The sequence below is a fragment of the Mobula hypostoma genome, chromosome 8, assembly GCF_963921235.1.
Source record: "Mobula hypostoma chromosome 8, sMobHyp1.1, whole genome shotgun sequence".
NCBI classification, from domain to species: Eukaryota; Metazoa; Chordata; class Chondrichthyes; order Myliobatiformes; family Myliobatidae; genus Mobula; species Mobula hypostoma.
Window position 1 is genome coordinate 69,494,830 of NC_086104.1, and position 21,115 is coordinate 69,515,944.

At 38.9% G+C, this 21,115-nt stretch overlaps 1 protein-coding gene across 3 annotated transcripts in view; it reads right to left on the reverse strand.

The window, feature by feature from the left end:
• The window catches only part of vps54 (VPS54 subunit of GARP complex), a 90,527-nt gene that overhangs the window by 55,788 nt on the left and 13,624 nt on the right, over positions 1-21,115 (reverse strand). For all 3 annotated transcript variants that reach the window (XM_063056092.1, XM_063056090.1, XM_063056091.1), the window contains 8 exons: positions 20,909-21,077; positions 18,672-18,913; positions 18,293-18,380; positions 14,948-14,982; positions 14,165-14,305; positions 9,238-9,623; positions 2,911-3,034; positions 570-677 (listed from right to left, as the gene is read on the reverse strand). In XM_063056092.1, the coding sequence (XP_062912162.1) occupies positions 570-677; positions 2,911-3,034; positions 9,238-9,623; positions 14,165-14,305; positions 14,948-14,982; positions 18,293-18,380; positions 18,672-18,913; positions 20,909-21,047 (1,263 nt within the window). In that variant the 5' untranslated portion in view covers positions 21,048-21,077. The remainder of the gene's footprint in view (positions 1-569; positions 678-2,910; positions 3,035-9,237; positions 9,624-14,164; positions 14,306-14,947; positions 14,983-18,292; positions 18,381-18,671; positions 18,914-20,908; positions 21,078-21,115) is intronic.

The window sequence follows — 21,115 nt, forward strand, 5'->3', positions numbered from 1 at the left end:
TTCCTGCTGATGGATTCCCTAAGTTAATTGACAAGTGATCTTTCATTAACTGGTCTTCAGTTCCCTGTTACCCCTTCCCCTCTTTCATAAAAGTTTATTCACAATACAAACTGCCTGTGTAATTCTCTATAAAACCGCAATTTTATGTTGCTCTAAATAAATTAATTTAAAGATTGAGTCAAATCACCTGAGACGCAGGTGTTAATATTATTTGCCTGTTAGCTGGTTTTAATAAATACTGTATCTTCTTATGACTTGACAGCATTAACAGAAAGCTGGCAGTCAGTAACACATTGAACTCAATTTAATGGCAGCTTTAGTGTTCCCAATACAGTCACCAAGAAACCAAAGTACTGGGGCAGTCTACATTTTATTTCTTAAATTAAAGTGCACTGAAAATTCAGTATTTATTTTTATTCAATTTATTGTCAAAAGAGCAGGGATCTTTATACTTTTATTGCATAAAACATAACCTGATATATCAGTTACACCTTAAGCTCAAAGCCAGATTTTTATATAGCAGTACTAAAACAATACCAGAGAAACTAATTACATAAGTCAAAATGTACCTGTTTAATGATGTTTCTTGCAGCAATGAGCATCTTGTCATGATAAATATCCAAAAAATCTAGTTTTCTTTGTCTTAGCAGCCCAAAAACCAAAGATATTAAGCGCTCCTTTAAAAAAAAAATACTGAATAAAGTTATCAAGGTGTGTAATTTTACTCTGGTCTCCTCTCGACTTTTTCAAAAACATATCTTTCTATATATTAATTAAAAACAAAAATGGCTACCAAAACTAAATGATTAGGTTTGCAACTAAAAAACCAAAATGTAGTATTTGGAACTTTATGTATAAAATTTGAACATATTTATACTACGGTGAAACAGAAAAAGACATATCTATTTGCATTGATTGCTTCCTGACTATTGATCCCATGTTCACGTAAAACATGTCCTTGAATGAACTACACTGGTCTGAAAAGCCATGAATCTGAATGTTTCTGTTGCTGAAGAAGATGGGCTAGTTATGAACTGGCTAAATGGGAGATTTACCAGCTTGTACTAGCTAAACTCCATTTCGGCACCAAAACACACAAAGTTCTGAAGCTCTTCCTCTCAGGTCTATTCCTCTCCCAGCCCCGCACCATCCCCCCCCCCCCCCCACAACCCCAATCTCCATTATTCCGGTTAAGTGCAAGGAGATTTAATCAGTATGTTTGAGGCCAGGGATCATCATCGTTTTGAAATAAACACTCCCCTTTGTTCATGCCAGCTTCAAGCAATGTAAGGTCAGGTATATTGGGTTACACACTAAATAATGCATCTCAAAGGTAACCACTGGGGAAAAATTCTAGAGTAGTAAATAATTTTGCTATAGGGTATACCAAATGCAAGTTCAATTTTTCTTAGTTTAATTCTGGCACCTGTGCATATTCGTTTCTCAGAGTTGTACAATGCATCCCATGATGGCATTGGTTACAGTGTCTTGAATGAAAATACGCCCTTCTGCACTTCAGCATTTTCAACAAAATTACATCCTTGCTCTTACATCTATATCTTGAAGACAAAAGTTACAACAAAGTACAGCAATAATTTGACCACTTCAAACATTCTTTATAAACCCTGCTTCAATGTCACAGATCTGACTTACTGAAGCAGTGGAGTAACTTTGGAAAGAAATTCATACGGTTAATTTTAGGATCACCGTCTGAATTCTAAGAAAGACTAGAAAATCTTAAGTTTCTTTTTCAGCCAAATCGTCATATGGCAAATATTCTGACTGGGGAAAGAGGTAGCTCAGAATTATAAATCAGCAAATGGTCATTTTAGTATACCTGTCCTGATTAAGAATGATTCATCAATAAATATCACACAAAAGGGATAATTTGTTGGTGGTGAGCTTGCTGTGTGATAAAGTGGCTTTCACAATTCCTCACAATATTGGAGGCTACTATTCAAAATTATTTCATCAATTATATCAATGATCTGGATGATAATGTGGTTAACTGGATCAGCAAATTTGTAGATGACACCAAGATTTGGGGTGTATTGGACAGTGAGGAAGGCTATTATGGCTTGCAGCGGGATCTAGACGAGCTGGAAAAATGGGCTGAAAAAAAGGCAGAAGGAATTTAATGCAGACAAGTACGAGGTGTTACACTTTGGTAGGACCAACCAAGGTAGGTCTTACACAGAAAATGGTAGGGCCCTGAGGAGTGCTGTAGAGCAAATGGATCTGGGATACAGGTCCATAATTCATTGAAGGTGGCAGAACAGGTAGATAGGGTCGTAAAGAAAGCTTTACATTAGTCTTCATAAATCAATGTATTGAGTACAGGAGATGGGATGATACGTTGAAGATTTATAGACAGCAGCGAGGTCTAATTTGGAGTTTTGGTCAGCTACCTGCAGGTAAGATGCAAATAAGATAAAAGAGTACAAAGAAAATTTACAAGGATGTTGCCAGGTCTGGAGGGCCTGAGTTATAAGGAAAGACTGAATAGATTAGGACTTTATTCCCTGGAACGTAGAAGATTGAGATGAGATTTGATAGAGGTGGGACTACAACAAGAGTTCATGGGTTAAGGATGAAAGGTGAAAAGTTTAAGGGGAATGTGAGGGGAATCTTCTTCACTCAGAGAGCGTTGAGAGTATAGAAAGAACTGCCAGCACAAGTGGTGCATGTAAACTGGATTTCAACATTTAAGAGAAGTTTGCATAGGTACACGGATGGTAGGGTATGGAAGGCTATGGTCCCGGTGCAGGTTGATGGAGTAAGCAGTTTTAAATGGTTCAATCTGTTCATGTGCTGTACTCTTCCAAGGCTCTATGACTGTGAAGATCAGAAGAGACTGAAAAATATAGAATTCAAAGATTCCACTGATTTAAAGTAAATATTTTTACATACCTCTTCTAACATCTGATCATCTTCCAATGGTCTATTTAAATCACTATGAGCATATGTAGAAAAATCTGCTACCATCATTTTATCTATAAGTCTTTCCAGTTCACACAGCTGAGAACCAAGGTGTCTGGAAAAGACAAAATACATTAATAAATTAGTATTTTTAATTCATCATACTTCAAGCACTAAGAGACAAAGGATTAAACTTTTTAAAAAACTATTCTACGAAGTACAGCTCATTACAATTCCACAATAATGCCATAACATATTATAGTACAATTTTGATATTAATTCTGAGAAATATACTTCAGCAAGAGTATCTTCATTTAACCAAATCCATTTCAATAAAATGATTAGATGTCCCAACAATGATTTCTTCTAGAAGTCAATTAAATGAGTTACTAATACCCAAGATACCTTTTATTATGATCAATACGAGGTTCATTGTCTGAATTCATGAAAATTACATAGCCAACAATAACTGAATTCTCACTCTACCAATGATACAAGAGACATCATAAAATTGAGACACATTTGAAGGAAAATATCTGGAGAAAGGAGAAAAGACAGTAGAAAAATTATAGTGAATAAAAGCTTTAAAAAAATCTAATTTTCTGAAAGCATTAAGTCATGGACTGTACCCAGACTGATAGCTCATTCACACATTAGCATAACAAAACACCCAACTTTCTTCTGTAAGACCTACACAAATAAAGCTGAAATGTTTTGAGCTTCACTGCCTCTAAACAACTTACACAGCCCAAGGATAGTGATAGAGAGGGTCCTCCATGATGAATGCCACTTTCCTGAGGCACCATCTGTTGAAGAGGGCTGTGCCAATGACGGAGCTGGCTGATTCTACAAACCACGGCGGCCTCTTCTGTTCCTCTGCATTGGAGGCTCCAAACCAGGCTGTGACTCAACTAGTCAGAATGCTCTCCACCATACATTGATAGAAATTTGCATGGTAACATACCAAATCCCTCAAAATGCTAACAAAGTAGAACCCCTGACATGCCTTCTTTGTGACCTCATCAATGTGATGGGCACAGGATAGATCCCCGGTCTTGCAGATACTGTTGGCTGTTGTTGTGAAAGCACTCAGCTAGTTGATTTAGCTCACTCCTGCAAGCCTCCTAATTGCCATCTGAGATTCTACCAACAACAGTGATATCATTGACAAATTTACGGATGGTGTTGGATTTGTGCATGGCTAGTCATGAGTGTAGAAAGAGAAATAAATGTAAAGGAAATAAACAAAAGAGGAAAGTGTTCATATTCTACAGTATCCAAGATAGATGAAAACTTCAACTTATATAATATTTTATAAATGATATTTCATCCTTACACATTTAATTTAAAGCAATAAATGCATGAAACCCAGTGGTAGAGGAAACTGACATAGCCAAAAAGGAAAAGATTAGGCATAACCTAGTGCATGGACATCTCACAGAGACGGAAAAAGGACAGAAAGATCCAAGGACAATGAAGAGAATTTAAAACCTGTGAGAAACGATTCTGTCCATTCAGAAGTTTTACTCTATTTATCATATATTTTTCCAAATGCGCAAAATAATACAATTACCTACCATTCAAATTATCTTTTAGGTAAAGAACATGTGTAAAAGTTATTTGTTCATAACTTTTGTTTAGTAATAAATTCCTACAAAAATATTTGCACTGTCGGTACATTATTTCAACTGTACAAGAAATGCACAATTACAAGTCAGTTTGCTCAGAGCAAATAATGGAATAAAATGGCATGGCATCATGTCAGATTTAAATCATTAGATCATGAGCTGGACCTTAACATTTCAGCACGTCTACCAACCGACCATAACAAAATGGGGGGGGGGGGGTAATATTTAATTTGGTATAAAGAAGAAATATATTATAGCAAAGCAAAAGTACACTGATAAAAAGGAAAAAGCTATGCAATATTTATCAGCAAAATAAAACATTCGAAGTTAGTATAGGATAAGGGGAACAGGGATTTGGTCCACCAGTCCTAGGGGTCCAGTATTCATCCACCCAGGCTTTAAATAAAATTCTTTTGGGACTCCTGTAGTTTCACAACATGAAGCAAACAAGAGAATGTTTAGTCTGGCGCTACTTGGCATGGTAATCTGGAGTCTGTGAGGAATTAGAGTGAAGAGTGTGGTGTAATTATGACTTCTAAGTGCCAGCCAGTCAGATGAGGGTACTTTATAAGACATCACTGCAAACATTCAATTTGGCATTTTGAGATCTGTTCCTGCAGGTACTGCATGTGTTGTTTAGCAATTATTCCTCATCAGATTTGCCTCACACATAACAAACCAGAAAAGTTAAAATCTTGTATTCTGTAGAAATTCCAGTTACTAGGAAAATAATTACAAAAAATCTTTTCAGTAACTCAACAGCAGCTCTTGATGATGAAAGGCAACGTAGATTTTCCAGTTAGAGTTAACTCGTATCAATTTTTTCACAATTATATTGTGGCAAAGATTTTCCATTTATAGAAGCTAAAAAAAAGTAAAGATAATGTTGCATAAAATGCATGCCATAACGGTAACTAAGCAGCCCCAAAACCCGATGAGGTGCCTGTCATCACTTAGCCTAATGGCCCAAAAACAATTGTAATTTGTGTGCTATCTTCCTAAAGCAAGAACTGATTCATCTTCAGATTCTTTACATGGAGATATCAGGAATCTGTACAATAATTAAATAAACATAAAATATTTTAACAATGAACTTTGAATAATGCATTAACTGGATGATATTTCTATCCTAAAATTTACTAATTTCATTAACTTTAATCCCTGTTTATACATTATCATTAACAATAAATCATTCCAATTTAACTATCTAAAAAGGTGAAAAAAACAATCCGTGTACAAGATTATACTTGAATGATAAAACCAATTTAATCACTCTACAATTAACCGTGGAATTAGTAACAATGCACAAGTTTGGTTGAAGAGTTTTGTTTTTTGAGTAATTGAAAAATGCTCATTTCGAACTTTATTCGCACAAGCTTCCCTGTATTTGTGTAAGTATAACAAAGTTCTTCCCAGATTTACTAAATACATAGTTTAATTGCCTTTTCTGAATTAGGTCATAAAGGGATAACTACTCCCCTCTAGACTCACTGAATTTTAATCACAAGAAGCATGCAGCTGTCTTGTTTCATTCAAATAATGCTGATAGATATTATCTTGTAATTTAAAATCCATTTATTATTGCAATAATTCTCAAAATATTTATGAATATTCACTTCTAAATTCTGGACCACTATTTTAATCTACCATTTCCCTCCCTCATTCTCCGCACTCTAGGTTTTAAAGCAAGTGGAGACAACTCCAGCATGACAATTCAGATTCAGATTCCTTTATCACTTGAACATCGAAACACACAGTGAAATGTGTCACTTGTTTTAACCGCCAACTTGAAGTACTGAGTGCCTCCATCAGCAAACAAGAAACTACCGACTCCAACGCCTTTCAAATCATTGTCGGGGATTTCAATCAGACTTGTTTGAAGAAATCTCTGCCCAATTATGAGGCCAATTATGATCATTAGATCACCTGCAGCACCATGGGTCCCAACACACTTGATCATTGCTATGCTACAATTAAGAATGTCTACTACTCCATGCTTGGACCGTACTTCAGGAAATCTGATCACTTGGTTTTCTCAGAGATAAGGACAACAAAGTGGTGGTCACAGGAGGCAGAGGATTGGCTATGGGATTGCTTCGAATAGGTGGACTGAACCATGTTCAAGACTCTTCAAAGGATCTGAGCCCAATATACCATGATTCTCACAGACTTTGTATAAACAGTCGTAGGTATGTGTGTCCTTACATTATTATTTAGTCTTCCTAATCGGATGCCCTGGGTGTACCATGAAGTCTGCAATCTACTGAGGGGCAGATCAGTGGCATTCAGATCTAGTGACCCAATAAAATACAAGGGGGCCAGATACAATCTCTGGAAAGTCATCTTACATGCAAAGAGATGAATCTGGATCAAACTTCAATCACTGAAGGATGTTCAACAGCTGTGGCAGGGCTTGAATGCTACCACTTCCTACAACATGAAATGAAGAGACATAGATGACAACAAGGCTCTCTCCCAGATGAGCTCAATGCTTTTTGTGCTTGCTTTGATAGCGACACCTTCCTGACCTCCCACAGCACCCAATGGCCCTGTGATTTCCAGTCTCTGAGGCCGATGTGAGAGCATCCTTCGTGAGGATGAACCCATGGAAAGCATCTGGCTCAGATGGGTCACCTGACTGAGTATTAAAGACCTGTGCTGATTGATGGCTGGAGTGTTCACTGATATCTTTAACCTCTCGCTTTGGCGGTCTGAGGTTCCCACCTGCTTCAAGTAAGCTTCAATTATACCAGTGCCTATGAAGAAAGTGGCAGCCTGCCTCGATGACTATTGCCCAGTAACACGTCCACTGTGATGAAGCGCCTTGTGGGACTGGTGATGAACCTGCCTGAGAAGCAACTTGGATCCGCTCCAATTTGCCTACTGGAGCAACAGCTCCACAACAGATGCTATTTCATTGGCTCTTCACTCAACCCTGGAACATCTGGACAATGAAGATGCATATATCAGGATGCTCTTCATTGACCATAGCTCAGCATTCAATATTAACATCCCCTCAAAACTAATCAATAGGTCTTAATACCGCCTTGTGCAATTGGATCATCAATTTCCTCACTTACAGACCCCACTAAGTGTGGATTGGCAACATCTCCACAATCTCCATCCACATAGAAGCACCACAAGCTGTACACTTAGCCACCTGCTCTACTCGCTTTACGCTTATGACTGTGAGACACACCGTTGTTGGCTGAATCGTAGGTGGTGACGAATCAGCATAGAGGAGGGAGACTGATAATCTGGCTAAATGGTGCCACTACAACCACCTCTCACTCAATGTCAGAAAGATCAAAGAGCTGATTATTGACTTCAGGAGGAGGAAACCAGAGGTCCATGAGCCTCTTCTCATTGGAGGATCAGAGGTGGAGAGGGTCAGCAACTTTAAATTCATTGTGGTTACCATTTCATTACAAAGAAAGCACAATCACCTCTACTTTCTTCGAAGTTCGTGAATATTATGCATGTCATCTAAAACTATAGATGTGTGATGGAGAGTATATTAACAGGTTGCATCACGTCCTGGTATGAAAACCCCAATGCACTTGAACAGAAAAGCCAAAAATATTGGATACAGCCCGGTCATAGGTAAAGCTCTCCCTACCACTGAGCACATCTACACAGAGTGCTATTGCAGGAAAGCACCATCCAGCATCAAGGTCCCCCACCACCCAGGCCATGCTCTCTTCTCACTGCTGCCAATAGAAAAAAGGTGCAAGAGCTTCAGGACTCATACCACCAGGCTCAGGAACAGTTATTACCCCCCCAACCATCAGGCTCTTGAACCAGAGCAGATAACTTCACTCATCCCATCAGTGAACTGTTACCACAGCCCATGGACACACTTTCAAGGACTCTTCATCTCATATTCTCGAAATTTGTTGCTTTTTTATTTATTATCAGTTTTTTTCCCCTTTCTCTATCGGCACAGCTTGTTATCTTTTGCACACTGATTGTCCCTCCTGTTGGGCGTGGTCTTTCACTGATTCTATAGTGTTTCTTGTATTTATTGTGAATACCGGCAAGAAAACGAATCTCAGGGTTGTATATGGTGACGCGTAGGTACTTTGATAATAAAATTAATTTCAACACAACCTAAGGATGTGCTGAAGGCAGCTCACAAGTGTCACCATACATTCTGTATCAACATAGCATGATCACAATGTTCAGCAGAATAATACAAGCAAAAGCGATAACACCACAGCAGCAAAACAAGCCCCCTTCCTCCCTCCACACACCCACTCACACACAGACAGGCCTCCAACTCCAGGACAATCTGCATCTGAGCCTCCAACCTCCGGACACACTAAACCACTGGCTTGGACCACTGGGCTTTTTTAACATTTAACATTTTTACTGCTTAGTTTCCAAAACTTATTTTCTTACTGTCTAAGCACTAAATTATCACTGCAGTACAGAAACCCATTATCAAAAAGAAAGTGATTTTAGCAAACTTCAACCTGGAGCCGCTTCTTCCCTTTACTTAGCAGCAAATTGTCCAGCTACATCTTGTTAATAATTATTTTTAGTGGCTTTAAGTTAAAAATTCAGTCGACGGTAAAAACAGAGTGCTTTAAAGGAGTAGCATGAGGCTTTATTATATGCTCTAAAGTTAAGTATGCAGAAAATAAAGACAATACAGTTAATAAAAAGTGATTTTTCCAGTATTCTATACCTGAAACTATGAATTCCTTGAAGCTCCTGTTGCAGCACCTCCTGCGTTGTTGCAATTAGATCCAGTGCCCCAACAAATTCAGAAGTGGACAGTAACAACTGTACTGTAGGCTGTGTTTGATGCACTGTAGCCATTAATTTTAGTTTATTATATAATTTTACACAGTTATTTCTAGTCACAGCAAGTCTCAATATTTGCAACGATCCTTCACATGTCACTTTGTCAATCTGGGCAATTTTGTCACGAAGCATTTTTACAGCTTGAGAGGTTTTGGTGAGGTAGTCCTGCAATTCATGTTGAGAGGTCATAGCATGGAAAAAGGCATCAGAACGGAGAGAAATCTGATGAGCTATGTTCACTTCCACAACATCCAAATAATGGCTTAACTGCGAAACAAAAATGCATCAAAATCTTAAAAGTACGGCCATTCAAAACTTCACAGATTAATAAAAAGAGCTTGGAAGCATGTTTTATTTATTGCCACCTTCATGAATTTTTCACTCAACTTCACTCGCCCTGTCACTGAACTGATCCCACAACCTATGGACTCACTTTCAAGGACTCACCTCATGTTCTTGATTTTTATTGCTTATTTTATTTATTTATTTTTCTTTGGTATTTGCACAATCTGTTGTCTTTCGCACATTGGTTGTTTGTCTGTCCTGTTAGGTGCTGTCTGTTACTGATTCAATCCTTGAATTTTACTGAATATGCTGCAAGAAAATTAATCTCAGGGTTGTACAGAGTGACATTAATGTACTTTAATAATGAATTAACTTTGAACAATGGCCTAACCAACACTTCTATTGCTCTACTCATATTAAGCTCTACTCTGCTTCAATCACTTATTATAAAGATAACCTCTTCTATCCCCTAGCCCCTCCCACCCTTAAATACCTCAGTAGAATCACTTTATAAGGAAATAGATCTCAAAAATGTATCTTCCATCAAGATAGGCATCATCTACTTAGCTTCCATCAATTCTTCTCCCAACTCCAAGACAAATCTTCCACGTCAAGAATATTCCCTTGTCATTTGCAAGCTCACTTCCAGCTGCAAACTGCAGATCTCACTGTTTCAATGCCAATAAGCTAATTGCCAGCTGTATTCAATTTGTTATTTCCCATCTTGTTTAAACTTCAAATGGTTGCTTTTCCTCTGCAGTGCTACTCACTAATGAAAAAAAAACGACGACTAATTTTGTAACGGCCGCTACTGAAAACCTTGGCAAGGGCAGCAATTTCATCCATTGACATTACTAGTCAGTCTGCATCTTATTTTTCTGGAAATATCCTGAAAATAATTGAAAGGACCCTTTGAAATGGCCAGCAAAAGTTCAAATATTTACATATCCAAACCTTAACTGTTTAAGTTCTAGGCAATGACATCTCCACATACCCTTCATATTCAATATTACCACCATTGCTGAGTCCTCTACAAACGGTTCCTGCATATCTTGATAACAAGAAACTCAACTCGATCAATCATAAATACCATGGCTATCAGAGGAGGTTAGAAGCTACCAGTATACATCTTGCAGTAAGTGACTAACCTCCCAATTTTCCAGGGCCTTTTTTTTTTTTTACTATCAGTAAGACAGAAATCAAATGGACTATATGCGAGAAAGGGAGGACTCTGTGGAGGGATCATCTGATGAGTCAGAGAGGGTGGAAGGCAGAAACAGGAAGGAAGCAATCGGTCTATTAGGAGTATTCCACAGACCCCATCAATAGCAACAGAGGCAGTGAGGTGCAGATCAAGAGGTAGATTTTGGAAATATGACAGAAATAACAGAATTGTTGTCATGGGTGCCATTAACTTCTATAATATTGATTGGCACCTCCTAAGTGCAAAAGTTTTAGATGGGGCAGAATTTGTTTAGCAAGTCAAAGTAGGATTCTTGATGTAATATGTGGACAGGCCGACTAGAAGAGTGGCCACACTGTATCTAGCACTAAGCAATGAGCCTGGTCAGACAAACCTCTTGATGGGCAAGCATTCTGGGGATAGTGACCACAACTTCCTGACCTTTAACATAGCATGGACAAGGATAAGAGCAGGTGGCATGGGAAAGTACTTAACTGGGGGAGGGCTAATTATGATAGTATTAGGAAAGAATTTGAGAGTGTAAATTGGGAACAAATGTTTTCATAGCACATTGGAAGGACAAACCAAGGTAGAACATACAGGGTTAATGGTAAGGCACTGAGGAGTGCAGTGGAACAGAGGGATCTGGGAATACAGATACAAAATTCCCTAAAAGTGGCATCACAGGTAGATAGGGTCGTAAAGAGAGCTTTTGGTACATTGGCCTTTATTAATCAGAGTATTGAGTATAAGAGCTGGAATGTTATGATGAGGTTGTATAAGGCATTGGTGAGGCCAAATCTGGAGTACTGCGTTCAGTTTTGGTCACCAAATTACAGGAAGGATATAAATAAGGTTGAAAGAGTGCAGAGAAGGTTTACAAGGATGTTGCCAGGACTTGAGAAACTCAGTTACAGAGAAAGGTTGAATAGGTTAGGACTTTATTCCCTGGAGCGTAGAAGAATGAGGAGAGATTTGATACAGGTATATAAAATTATGATGGGTATAGATAGAGTGAATGCAAGCAGGCCTTTTCCACTGAGGCAAGGGGAGAAAAAGATCAGAGGACATGAATTAAGGGTGAGGGGGGAAAAGTTTAAAGGGAACATTAGGGGGGGCTTCTTCACACAGAGAGTGGTGGGAGTATGGAATGAGCTGCCAGACGAGGTGGTAAATGCGGGTTCTTTTTTAATATTTAAGAATAAATTGGACAGATACATGGATGGGAGGTGTATGGAGGGATATGGTCTGTGTGCAGGTCAGTGGGACTAGGTAGAAAATGGTTCGGCACAGCCAAGAAGGGCCAAAAGACCTGTTTCTGTGCTGTAGTTTGGTTTCTAAAGGCACAGAAGAAATGCTGAGGTTGTTTAGGGAATACTTGCATGGAGTTCTAGGTAGGTTTCTTCTATTGAGCCAGTGGAAGCAAGGTAGGGAGAAGGAAACATGGTTGACAAGAGAGATGAAACATTTAGTCAAGAGGGAGAAGGAAGCATACTCAAGCTTTAGGAAGCAAATTACCGGCAGGACTCTTGAGAATTATTAGGTAGCCAGGAAGGCTCTTAAGAAAGGACTTAGGAGCTACAAGAAGATATGAGAGGACCGTGGCAAGTAGGATAATGGAAAATCCCAAGATGTTATGCACATAGTGAAGAACAGTAGGGAGATTAGTCTGAGGGTAGGGCCATTCAAGGATAAAGGGTGAAATGTGTGCCTGGAAGCAGAGGAAGTGAGTGAGGTTCAAATGAACATTTTGCTTTAGTGTTTACTAGAAAGAGGGACTAACGAATGTGAGGTCGATGTATAATACGTGATGTGCTAAAGCACATTGAGGTTAAGGAACAGATAATGTTGGAGCTTCTAAAAAACATTAGGATAGACAAGTTCTTGAGGCTGTATGGGATATATTCCAGGTCACTATAGGAAGCTAGGGAAGAGACTGCTGGGGCAATGACAATGATCTATACATCCTCCCTGGCCACAGGAGCGGTAACAGAGGATTGGAGGAAGGCAAATTTTGTTCTGTTGTTCAAGAAATGTAATGGGAATAATCCTTGGAAGTAGTGATAAATGAGTCTTATGTCAGTGGTGGGCAAACTATTAGAGAGGATTCTTAGAGAAAGGATATATGAGAAGCATGGTCTTATCAGAGATAGTTAGCATGGCTTTGTGAGAGGTAGGTCATGCCGCTTAAGTCTGACTGACTTTTTCAAAGCAGCGATGAAAAAAATTGACAAAGGTAGAGTGAGGGATGTAGTTTTTACAGATTTTAGCACAGCATTTGTTGAGATTCCCCATGGAAGGCTCATCCAGAAAGCCATGAGGCATGGGATCCAAGGAAATTTGACTGAGTAGATTCATCAAAGACCAGATCTCAAAAAATAAATTTAAAGAAAAAAAAACAAATGAAGCTACTCATATCTATTGTTCTTTAGTAGAATTGGGTTTTCTCTAGCTTTTAGCCATAGACCTGACCTAGATGAATGTGTAGATTCTAATGAAACCAAATACCACATAAAACAAGTCAAAGAGAGCCATGGAGATGCCTGGATTTTAAATTTAAGCAGTCATTTCATTCAGAAAAGACCATATTGATAGACGATCCAAAAATAGGTCTTACATCTAGATTTATAGATGACAACATATCACACAACCAAGATAAAGGTAATTCAATTAATCTGATCCTTAAACCTTTACTTCCAGGTGGCATTTTGAATCAATTTGCTGGGCCATGTTGTACCATGGCTCATTATGATTAAATTATTCCCTGGACACTGTAAAATTTACATTCATGGAAGGGTTTTCCTATGTTCACCAATTTAACCTCTTATCATGGAAGACGGAAAAACAGTACAGCTGTACTTGATACCATCATTCTAACATGGACATTTTAATTTAACTAAAACAAGATGCTGATACTTCAGCAGGTCAGACAGCAGTTGAATTGAGAGAAACAAAGTAGAAGTTTCATGACAACACACACAAAATGCTAGAGCAACTTAAAAGTTTCATGATTGTTGCAAAGTCTGTCTGGGTCACTGATGTCCTTCAGGAAAGGAATCTAGCATCCTTATTTGGTCTGATCTGGCCTACATATGTTATTCGACCCAGGAATGTGATTGCTTTCACAGGCACTTAGGGATGGGCAACAAATGCTGACCTCTACAGTGATGTCCACATTTCAAAAATGTATAATGATAAGTTATCTACTTTTCATCGCCACTAGATATTAGTGCTACCTCAATTGACTGGGAAACTCTACTATATCAGATTTTCGCATCTTAAAAGAGAAAACAAGAAAAGTCAAAATTTCTTCAAGGGTAACAACTTATGATTCTAGTACCTTTTCCTGTAATAACCTGGAAGATGCACCATCACGAGCTCCTTTCACACCAGCTTCATGTTGACCACCAAAATGTGACCAGGGTAAGACAGATGAGAATGTTAGAGGATCTTCCAGAGCAAAGTCTGACTTCAGAAATATCTGTAAGATAAAATATAAACAATATTCAGTACCTTTTGTATTGATTGTTTCTATTTAAATCAATGTAACAAAGTTATGCCAAAGCTAAAGATCACAATGTAATTAACAATGAGATGTCATCAAATAACAGCAAGATTTAAGCTGTTAAATAAAGACTTCATTCCAAGCATCAAAACATGGCAAAATTCAGAGCTGCCTTCATGATGAGAAGTGGCTCCTTCAAAGCATGAACAGCTAATCCACATTTGATTGAAAGATAACAAACATGACTGATTTGTGCGGAATTTTTTTAAGCAAATGGAGCAAATTTTTTAAAAAAATCTCAAATGCTGCATTGTCAATGTTAAGTAGGTTCAATTCTAGCTTATTTCTGGTTCCCTCCAAACATTATGAGAGCGTATTGAAGATGATCCTCTCAGACTTCTTTCTTTCTGCTGCTACTGCCTCCAGGGAGACACAAATAGGAAGTGCCTGCTGGGCCCAGGAATCACTAGAACAAGTGCTGCTGTTCTGCTTGCATTTGCAATTTAGCGATATCTCCTGCTGATATCACATCAGATTCTGATTTCGCATATCTTCTGGTATGTAAGGATAACGGTAGTGTCTAGATCTTGATAAAGTAATTAAAAGACTATGCATTACCTTGGGTACTTGATCCAAGTCCATTCTTGATTTGTCTGCAATGATATGAATATTGATAAAATTAAAATGCAATGCATCTTAATCGTGCTGGACTTCGTACCCACAGTCCCTATAACTCAAGCACTTACTTGACTCTGCAGAGGGCTCATTAGCCTGACCCTCTAAAACATGAGACAGACAGTGAGACACATCAGTGGCATTAGCAGCAAGTAGGCTTCAAGCAGATCACTGCTAAATGCACCACCTATAGAACACTGATAGCTATTCATAGGGGTGGAGTTTTATACATTGTCAAAAGCCAGTGAGTTACATTTTTAAAAGACTGATAATTAGGAGATATTCAAAAACATAAAATTGTTCCAAATTATTATTAAAGATGTAAAAAAAAATTAACAGTAAGTAAAAATAATTTACACACATTCCTCCTTCTTAACTCCAGGTCATAAAAAAAACAACTGAGAGAGATAAAAACACAAGACAGTTTGCAGATGCTGGAAATCCAGAGCAACACAAACAAAATTCCGAGCAGAAACTGGAGAAATTGATCCAGAACAAGTTGGAAGACTTGCACGTAGGGGAAGACAAAGGAAGCTGCCTGACTAGGGCCAACAGAGAAATGAGAGAGGGGAGCGCAAGTTTGAAGGAGACCTGAAGATGATCATTGACAGCCTAAATGAAATGGGAAAACTGGAAATTGTACAGGAAGCAGTCATTAAGAAGAAGGAGCTGGGACCACGAAACTGGAGGAGTCCAAGAAGAAGCTGATGCCTCCATTACAGGAGGCTGAAGAGACTGCAGAGGCAGCCCAGAACAAATGCTCCAGTTTGGAGAAAACAAAACAGCAGTTACCGATCGAGGAAATGGGGAAGAATACAGATTCGAAGGATGATGAGCTGGATGTGTGGTACCTGTTGCCTTTCGCTAACTTCCCCTTGATTTAGGAAGAGACTTTTGGCCCTTCTCCCACTGAGTCAGGTGTAGTGGGGAGGGTTCTTTGTGGGCAGCCTGGGTTACAGCAGGACCCTGAAGGAAAGGAAGCGGGGGCCTGGACACGAGATAGGGGGCTCCGAGTTGCAGGGAGCTTGAGTGATAGATTGAGAGAGGATTTGGTAAGCAGACCCAAAGTACTCCCGGTAGTGTTCGAGCCTGATGGATTAGATGAGGGGGGTACGGAGGTCTCAGAGGATTAGGAGACTCCCGGATAGGTTGGCCTACAAAGTGCCTGTGGAACAGGGCGCAAGGTCTACTGTTTGGGGAGTGATGTCACTGTTTGTGCCTGGATTGGATTGGTGGGTTTGCAGGAAAGGTTGGCGAGTTATATGCATGTCATGAGGACATGACTAAATTTGGTAGGGGGAGAGTGTAAGGAGTTTCTTATTTCATGTTACTTGCTAAGGCTAATAAAATGGCTTCTCTGTAGTGTTATAATAAAATGGCTTCTTTGCAATGTTAACTGCTGAGGTAAGGGGTTCTCTGTAGCAGCATGTTTGGGTTATAATTAGTGATAACAGGACGTATTCATTTGCTAACCAATTGGGACAGATGTTATTCTTTCTTGTGTATCTGAAAGCTGTTGTTTGCGCGGGATTTGGGCAGAACTCATCATGGGAAAGAAGAGAGTAGATGCATCCAAAGAGATGCTGTGACCCTGTGAGCAGAACGAACCCTGAGCGGGGGCTCGGAACCCAACGGAGTTCGGAGGAGGTCGAATGGTGGAAAGTGGATATTGAGTGAGCTCCAACGGCTTATTTGTGCACAGAACTGATAAATTTACTGACTTGGTGCCTTTATTTTATTTTACATTTCGGTTCTCTACTAACCCGATAGTTCAAGTAAGAATTATAAAATCTTAATTATTTAACAGCATTCTGTGTACAGCTTGTCATTACAGGGTACTGATTTGAAACAGGGGACACATCGCACAGCATTCACCCAAACGAGAGTTCTAAGGTTTGGCCGGGTAGGGGGTTATCACCCCACGATCATGCCACTAAGCAAGGGTTACACATGGATTTTCATAGTGTATATTTCATCTGCTGCTAATGGTCAACAACATTTCGTGGGATGCCCAGTTCTGAACTGAATCAGAAGAATATGTCAGGCACACGTAATTGAGGGTTCCTCAACATGATTGTACAGCGGTCATTACACCAATTCTATCACGGACAGAAGCAGCTATCACAGGTAGGTTACCTGAAGAAGCTTATCTCTCATGGTTTTTCTTACTACTTGCCATAGACCCAGTTGCCCACTATGCCCTTGAAAATGTGGTCAGTTCAGTCTGTGGTGGAGTTTACGTGTAAATTTGCTGCCAGACCAAAGACTTTATTCAGTGTTTCTTCCAAGTCTATTCAACATCAGGCATCGACTGAGGGAGGACAATAGGCAATAATCAGAAGGTCCTTACCCAAACTCGACATGATGCCATGAGGATTCATCAACTCTAAACGCGATGCCTATATACCACAGATCAAAAAGATTTGCCAGCTAAATCCTGACAGTGGCACAGAGAAACTCAGAAATTCTGATGCAGGAGTTCGGCATATCAACTGCAAGGGAAAATTCTCTGGGTTTAATAATGTCAAGCTTGACTAGAGCAGGTAAGGATTTCATCTACTCAGGGATATTGGTGAAACAGATGCACTTTCACAATAATCCTGTAGCTTTCCTGGTCATCATTACTATGACTAGTTTGGCCTTTCTTTTCACCCAAATTCCACAGCCTCCATGCTGGGATCTGAATTCATGTCTTTACATTTTTCAGTCCAGGGCTCTTCGCTTATTATTGATCCAATAAAAACCTGAGACTCATGAGTACCATTGATTCAAATGAAAAGACACATTTTCACTTTTAATTCAAATAACCCAGTCTGTTCCCACCACTGAGAGTAGTAGATGTAGATGCCCAAACATTAAAAATAAGATCAGCCTACCTCAGGATTAACAAAAACATTTACACAGATTACACTTTTCTTTCCTTGGACATTCAAACTAAGGACACCCTACAAAGTCAAGCTCTCAAATAAAGAGGAGGTACAAGAAACTCATCACGTCCAGCTAAAGTACCTGAAACATCTAGAGTCCATTTCCCTTCACAGGTGCTGCCTGACCTACTGAGTTCCTCCAGCAGATTTTTAAAAACTTCTCAAGTAATTCAGTCAGTTTACATCTTTCTAAATATTACAAGGTTATAGCATTTTCCATTCTTCTGCAACAAAAATAAAACTAGATTTTATGAACTGCATTTTCAGCATTTGATAAATGAAAAAAAATCTTGCACCTAAATATATTTCATTTTTGTGCATCTCAAATGCCACATATAATCCAAGTGAAAAATGACCTTACCATGACTACGTATAACAGGTGCAAGTGTTCGATCAGGTCCATCCTTAAGCGGACAAATTTCCTTACACTTCTCATGAATCTTCTGTCGCTAAGCGTAAGAAATGCATTGAAGAGATGAAGCAATTTCAAAAACAGAAGTTCATAAACTTTAAATATTGATAAGAGATTGATATCAGAGTTGAATTTTAAGTAAATAGCTTTGATCAATTTTGTATCTTTGTCAAAAGAATTTCATTTTTGAAAGCATTATATAAGATTGAAGCAAGAAAATACATGGTCATGGATAACAGATAAAGATAGGATAGTGTCTAGATAGGGAAGAATTTGCTTCAAGTGATATTGAAAGCCAAAATAAAGATCATTTTCTACCAATGCTTACAGAAGTTGTGGCTTGAAGGTAGGATGCAAAGTGTTCCTTGGTGATTAGTGGGAGGTAGAAGGAAGGCATAACTTCGGTCTCCATAAAATCCAGCCCCCATGTTTTTGTAAAGAAATCAGATTCCCTTTTGGATAGTCTGGGGTCATTTAATGCTGCTGGAAGGTTCACTTTGGAATGATATATCGTCCACCTATGCTGATCAGCCACTACTGATGGGCTATCACAAAAACTGCTTGAATCTCCTGCAAAAATAGAATGCACAGCACACATTATAAGAAGGCATTTGTATAAATATAACAAGGGGACTCAAATCATTTCAACATCTCAACACAAAAACTGTATCTTTAAATAACTTTTCCTTCCCATTATAACTTTCTACTGATGATACAGGTTGAAGTCTGTGTTTGGCCCACTGCAACCCTATGCCATGGAGCAAATTAGTTATATGAGTAACTATTACATTTTATTAATCACTCAGATCACTGCAATCACTGGAATGAATTGATCACTAATATCATGCTACAATATGGGCTATGGATTTCTTTGGAAGTAGCCAAGCTCCGAGACAAACAAATTTAATTTTAAGGCACTTTGGCAATAATAGAGTATACATTTTCCAAAAAAAAGGACTTCAGCCCTCTCATCATTGTGATGTCCTCATCCAGTTTCTCCACAAACATTTAGATGCAACAGAAACATTAAATCATTCATTTGTCAGCATTATGCAGAAAACAGAGAGAAACTGAGATGTTGATTGCAATCTAATCACCAAGGTTACTGGGTCTACAAAAGTGTGCTCAAGCTAGCCATATCCATACAGTTCTGATTGAAACGCTACAGGACATGAATCTCTGTACCTCCCTCTGGATCCTCAAATTCCTAACTGGAAGACCACAATTATGTGGATTGGAAATAACATCCCCACCTCGCTGATAATCAATACTGGTGCACAGGGATATGAGCTAGCTCACTGCTCTACTCTCTCTACACTCACGGCTACGTGGCTAGGCATAGTTCAACTGCCATCTATACGTTTGCTGATGATACAACCATTGTTGGCAGAATCTCTGATTCTGACGAGAAGGCATACAGGAGTGAGATATACCAGCTATTTGGGTGGTGTCACAGCAGCAACATTGCACTCAATGTCAGAAAGACCAAAGAGCTGACTGTGGACTTCTGGAAGGGTAAGATGGGGGAAAACAAACCAATCCTCATAGAGGGATCAAAAGTGGAGAGACTAAGCAATTTCAAGTTCCTGGTTGTCAATATTTCACAAGGAGTTTGAGAAGATTTGGTTTGTCACCTAAAACACTTAGAAATTTCTACAGATGTACTGTGGAGAGCATTCTGACTGGCTGCTTCACTGTATGGTATGGCGGGGTGGGGCTACTGCACAGGATCGAAGTAAGGTGTAAGAAGTTGTAAAATTAGTCAGCTCCATCAAGGGTACTAGCCTCCGTTGTATCCAAGACATCGTCAACGAAGGTGACGTCTATCATTAAGGATCCCCAGCACCCAGGGCACGCTCTTTTCTCATTGTTACCATCAGGAGGGAGGTACAGGAGCTTGAAGCCACACGTTCAGCGATTCTGGAACAGCTTCTTTCCCTCTGCCATCTGATTTCCAAATGTGCATTGAACCCATGAACACTACCTCAATACTTTTTTAAATTTCTGTTTTTGCACTACTTATTTTAACCTATGTAAGATACACATATAATTACTGTAATTCAGTTTTTCCTTTATTTATCAGGTACTGCATTGTACTGCTGCTGCAAAGTTAACAAATTTCACAACATATGCCAGTGATATTAAAACTGATTCTGATCAAATGTGGAACAATCTCTAGCCTACGATTTAGCAAATATAGTTGCTATAGCTTAAAAAAAAAATCAGAATCTAAATTTCTTGAAGTTCCTTTTCTACAAATGCCGAAAACAGTTTTCTGTAACCCTCTATAAATTATAACTGGCACTAAATAATCAAGATGTATGTGTTAGGAATAAAATAATAGAAGATTGATGTTGCCTGGATTAGCCGATGAGAAGAGATATGTTCTTATTCCCTTTCTTCAGAACTTGAAGGCATTTTTGCCTCAAAATATTTTCATATCGAATTTCTGAGATCAAGTATTCCAGATTGCCCATTATGCTTTAAGCAAGCATTGTTAATACATATCAGGCATTGGAAAAAAGATGAGGTAGTAGATGAATGGAATGGGTAATATTGCGTTACCTGTTGGTTCCTTTGGACAGACATCTGGCAAAGACCTAACAGCTTTAAAGGGTTTCAAAGAAAGTTCCATTTCTTTTTTGAACTTCCCATCACTGTTGCTTGGATGAGGCACTGGTGGAGAACTATGGCTTGAGGCCATTGCACAAGGACATCCCAAGCAGGTGCCTAGCTGTACAAATAGAAAGAAAAAAAATAAGTCATATAAAA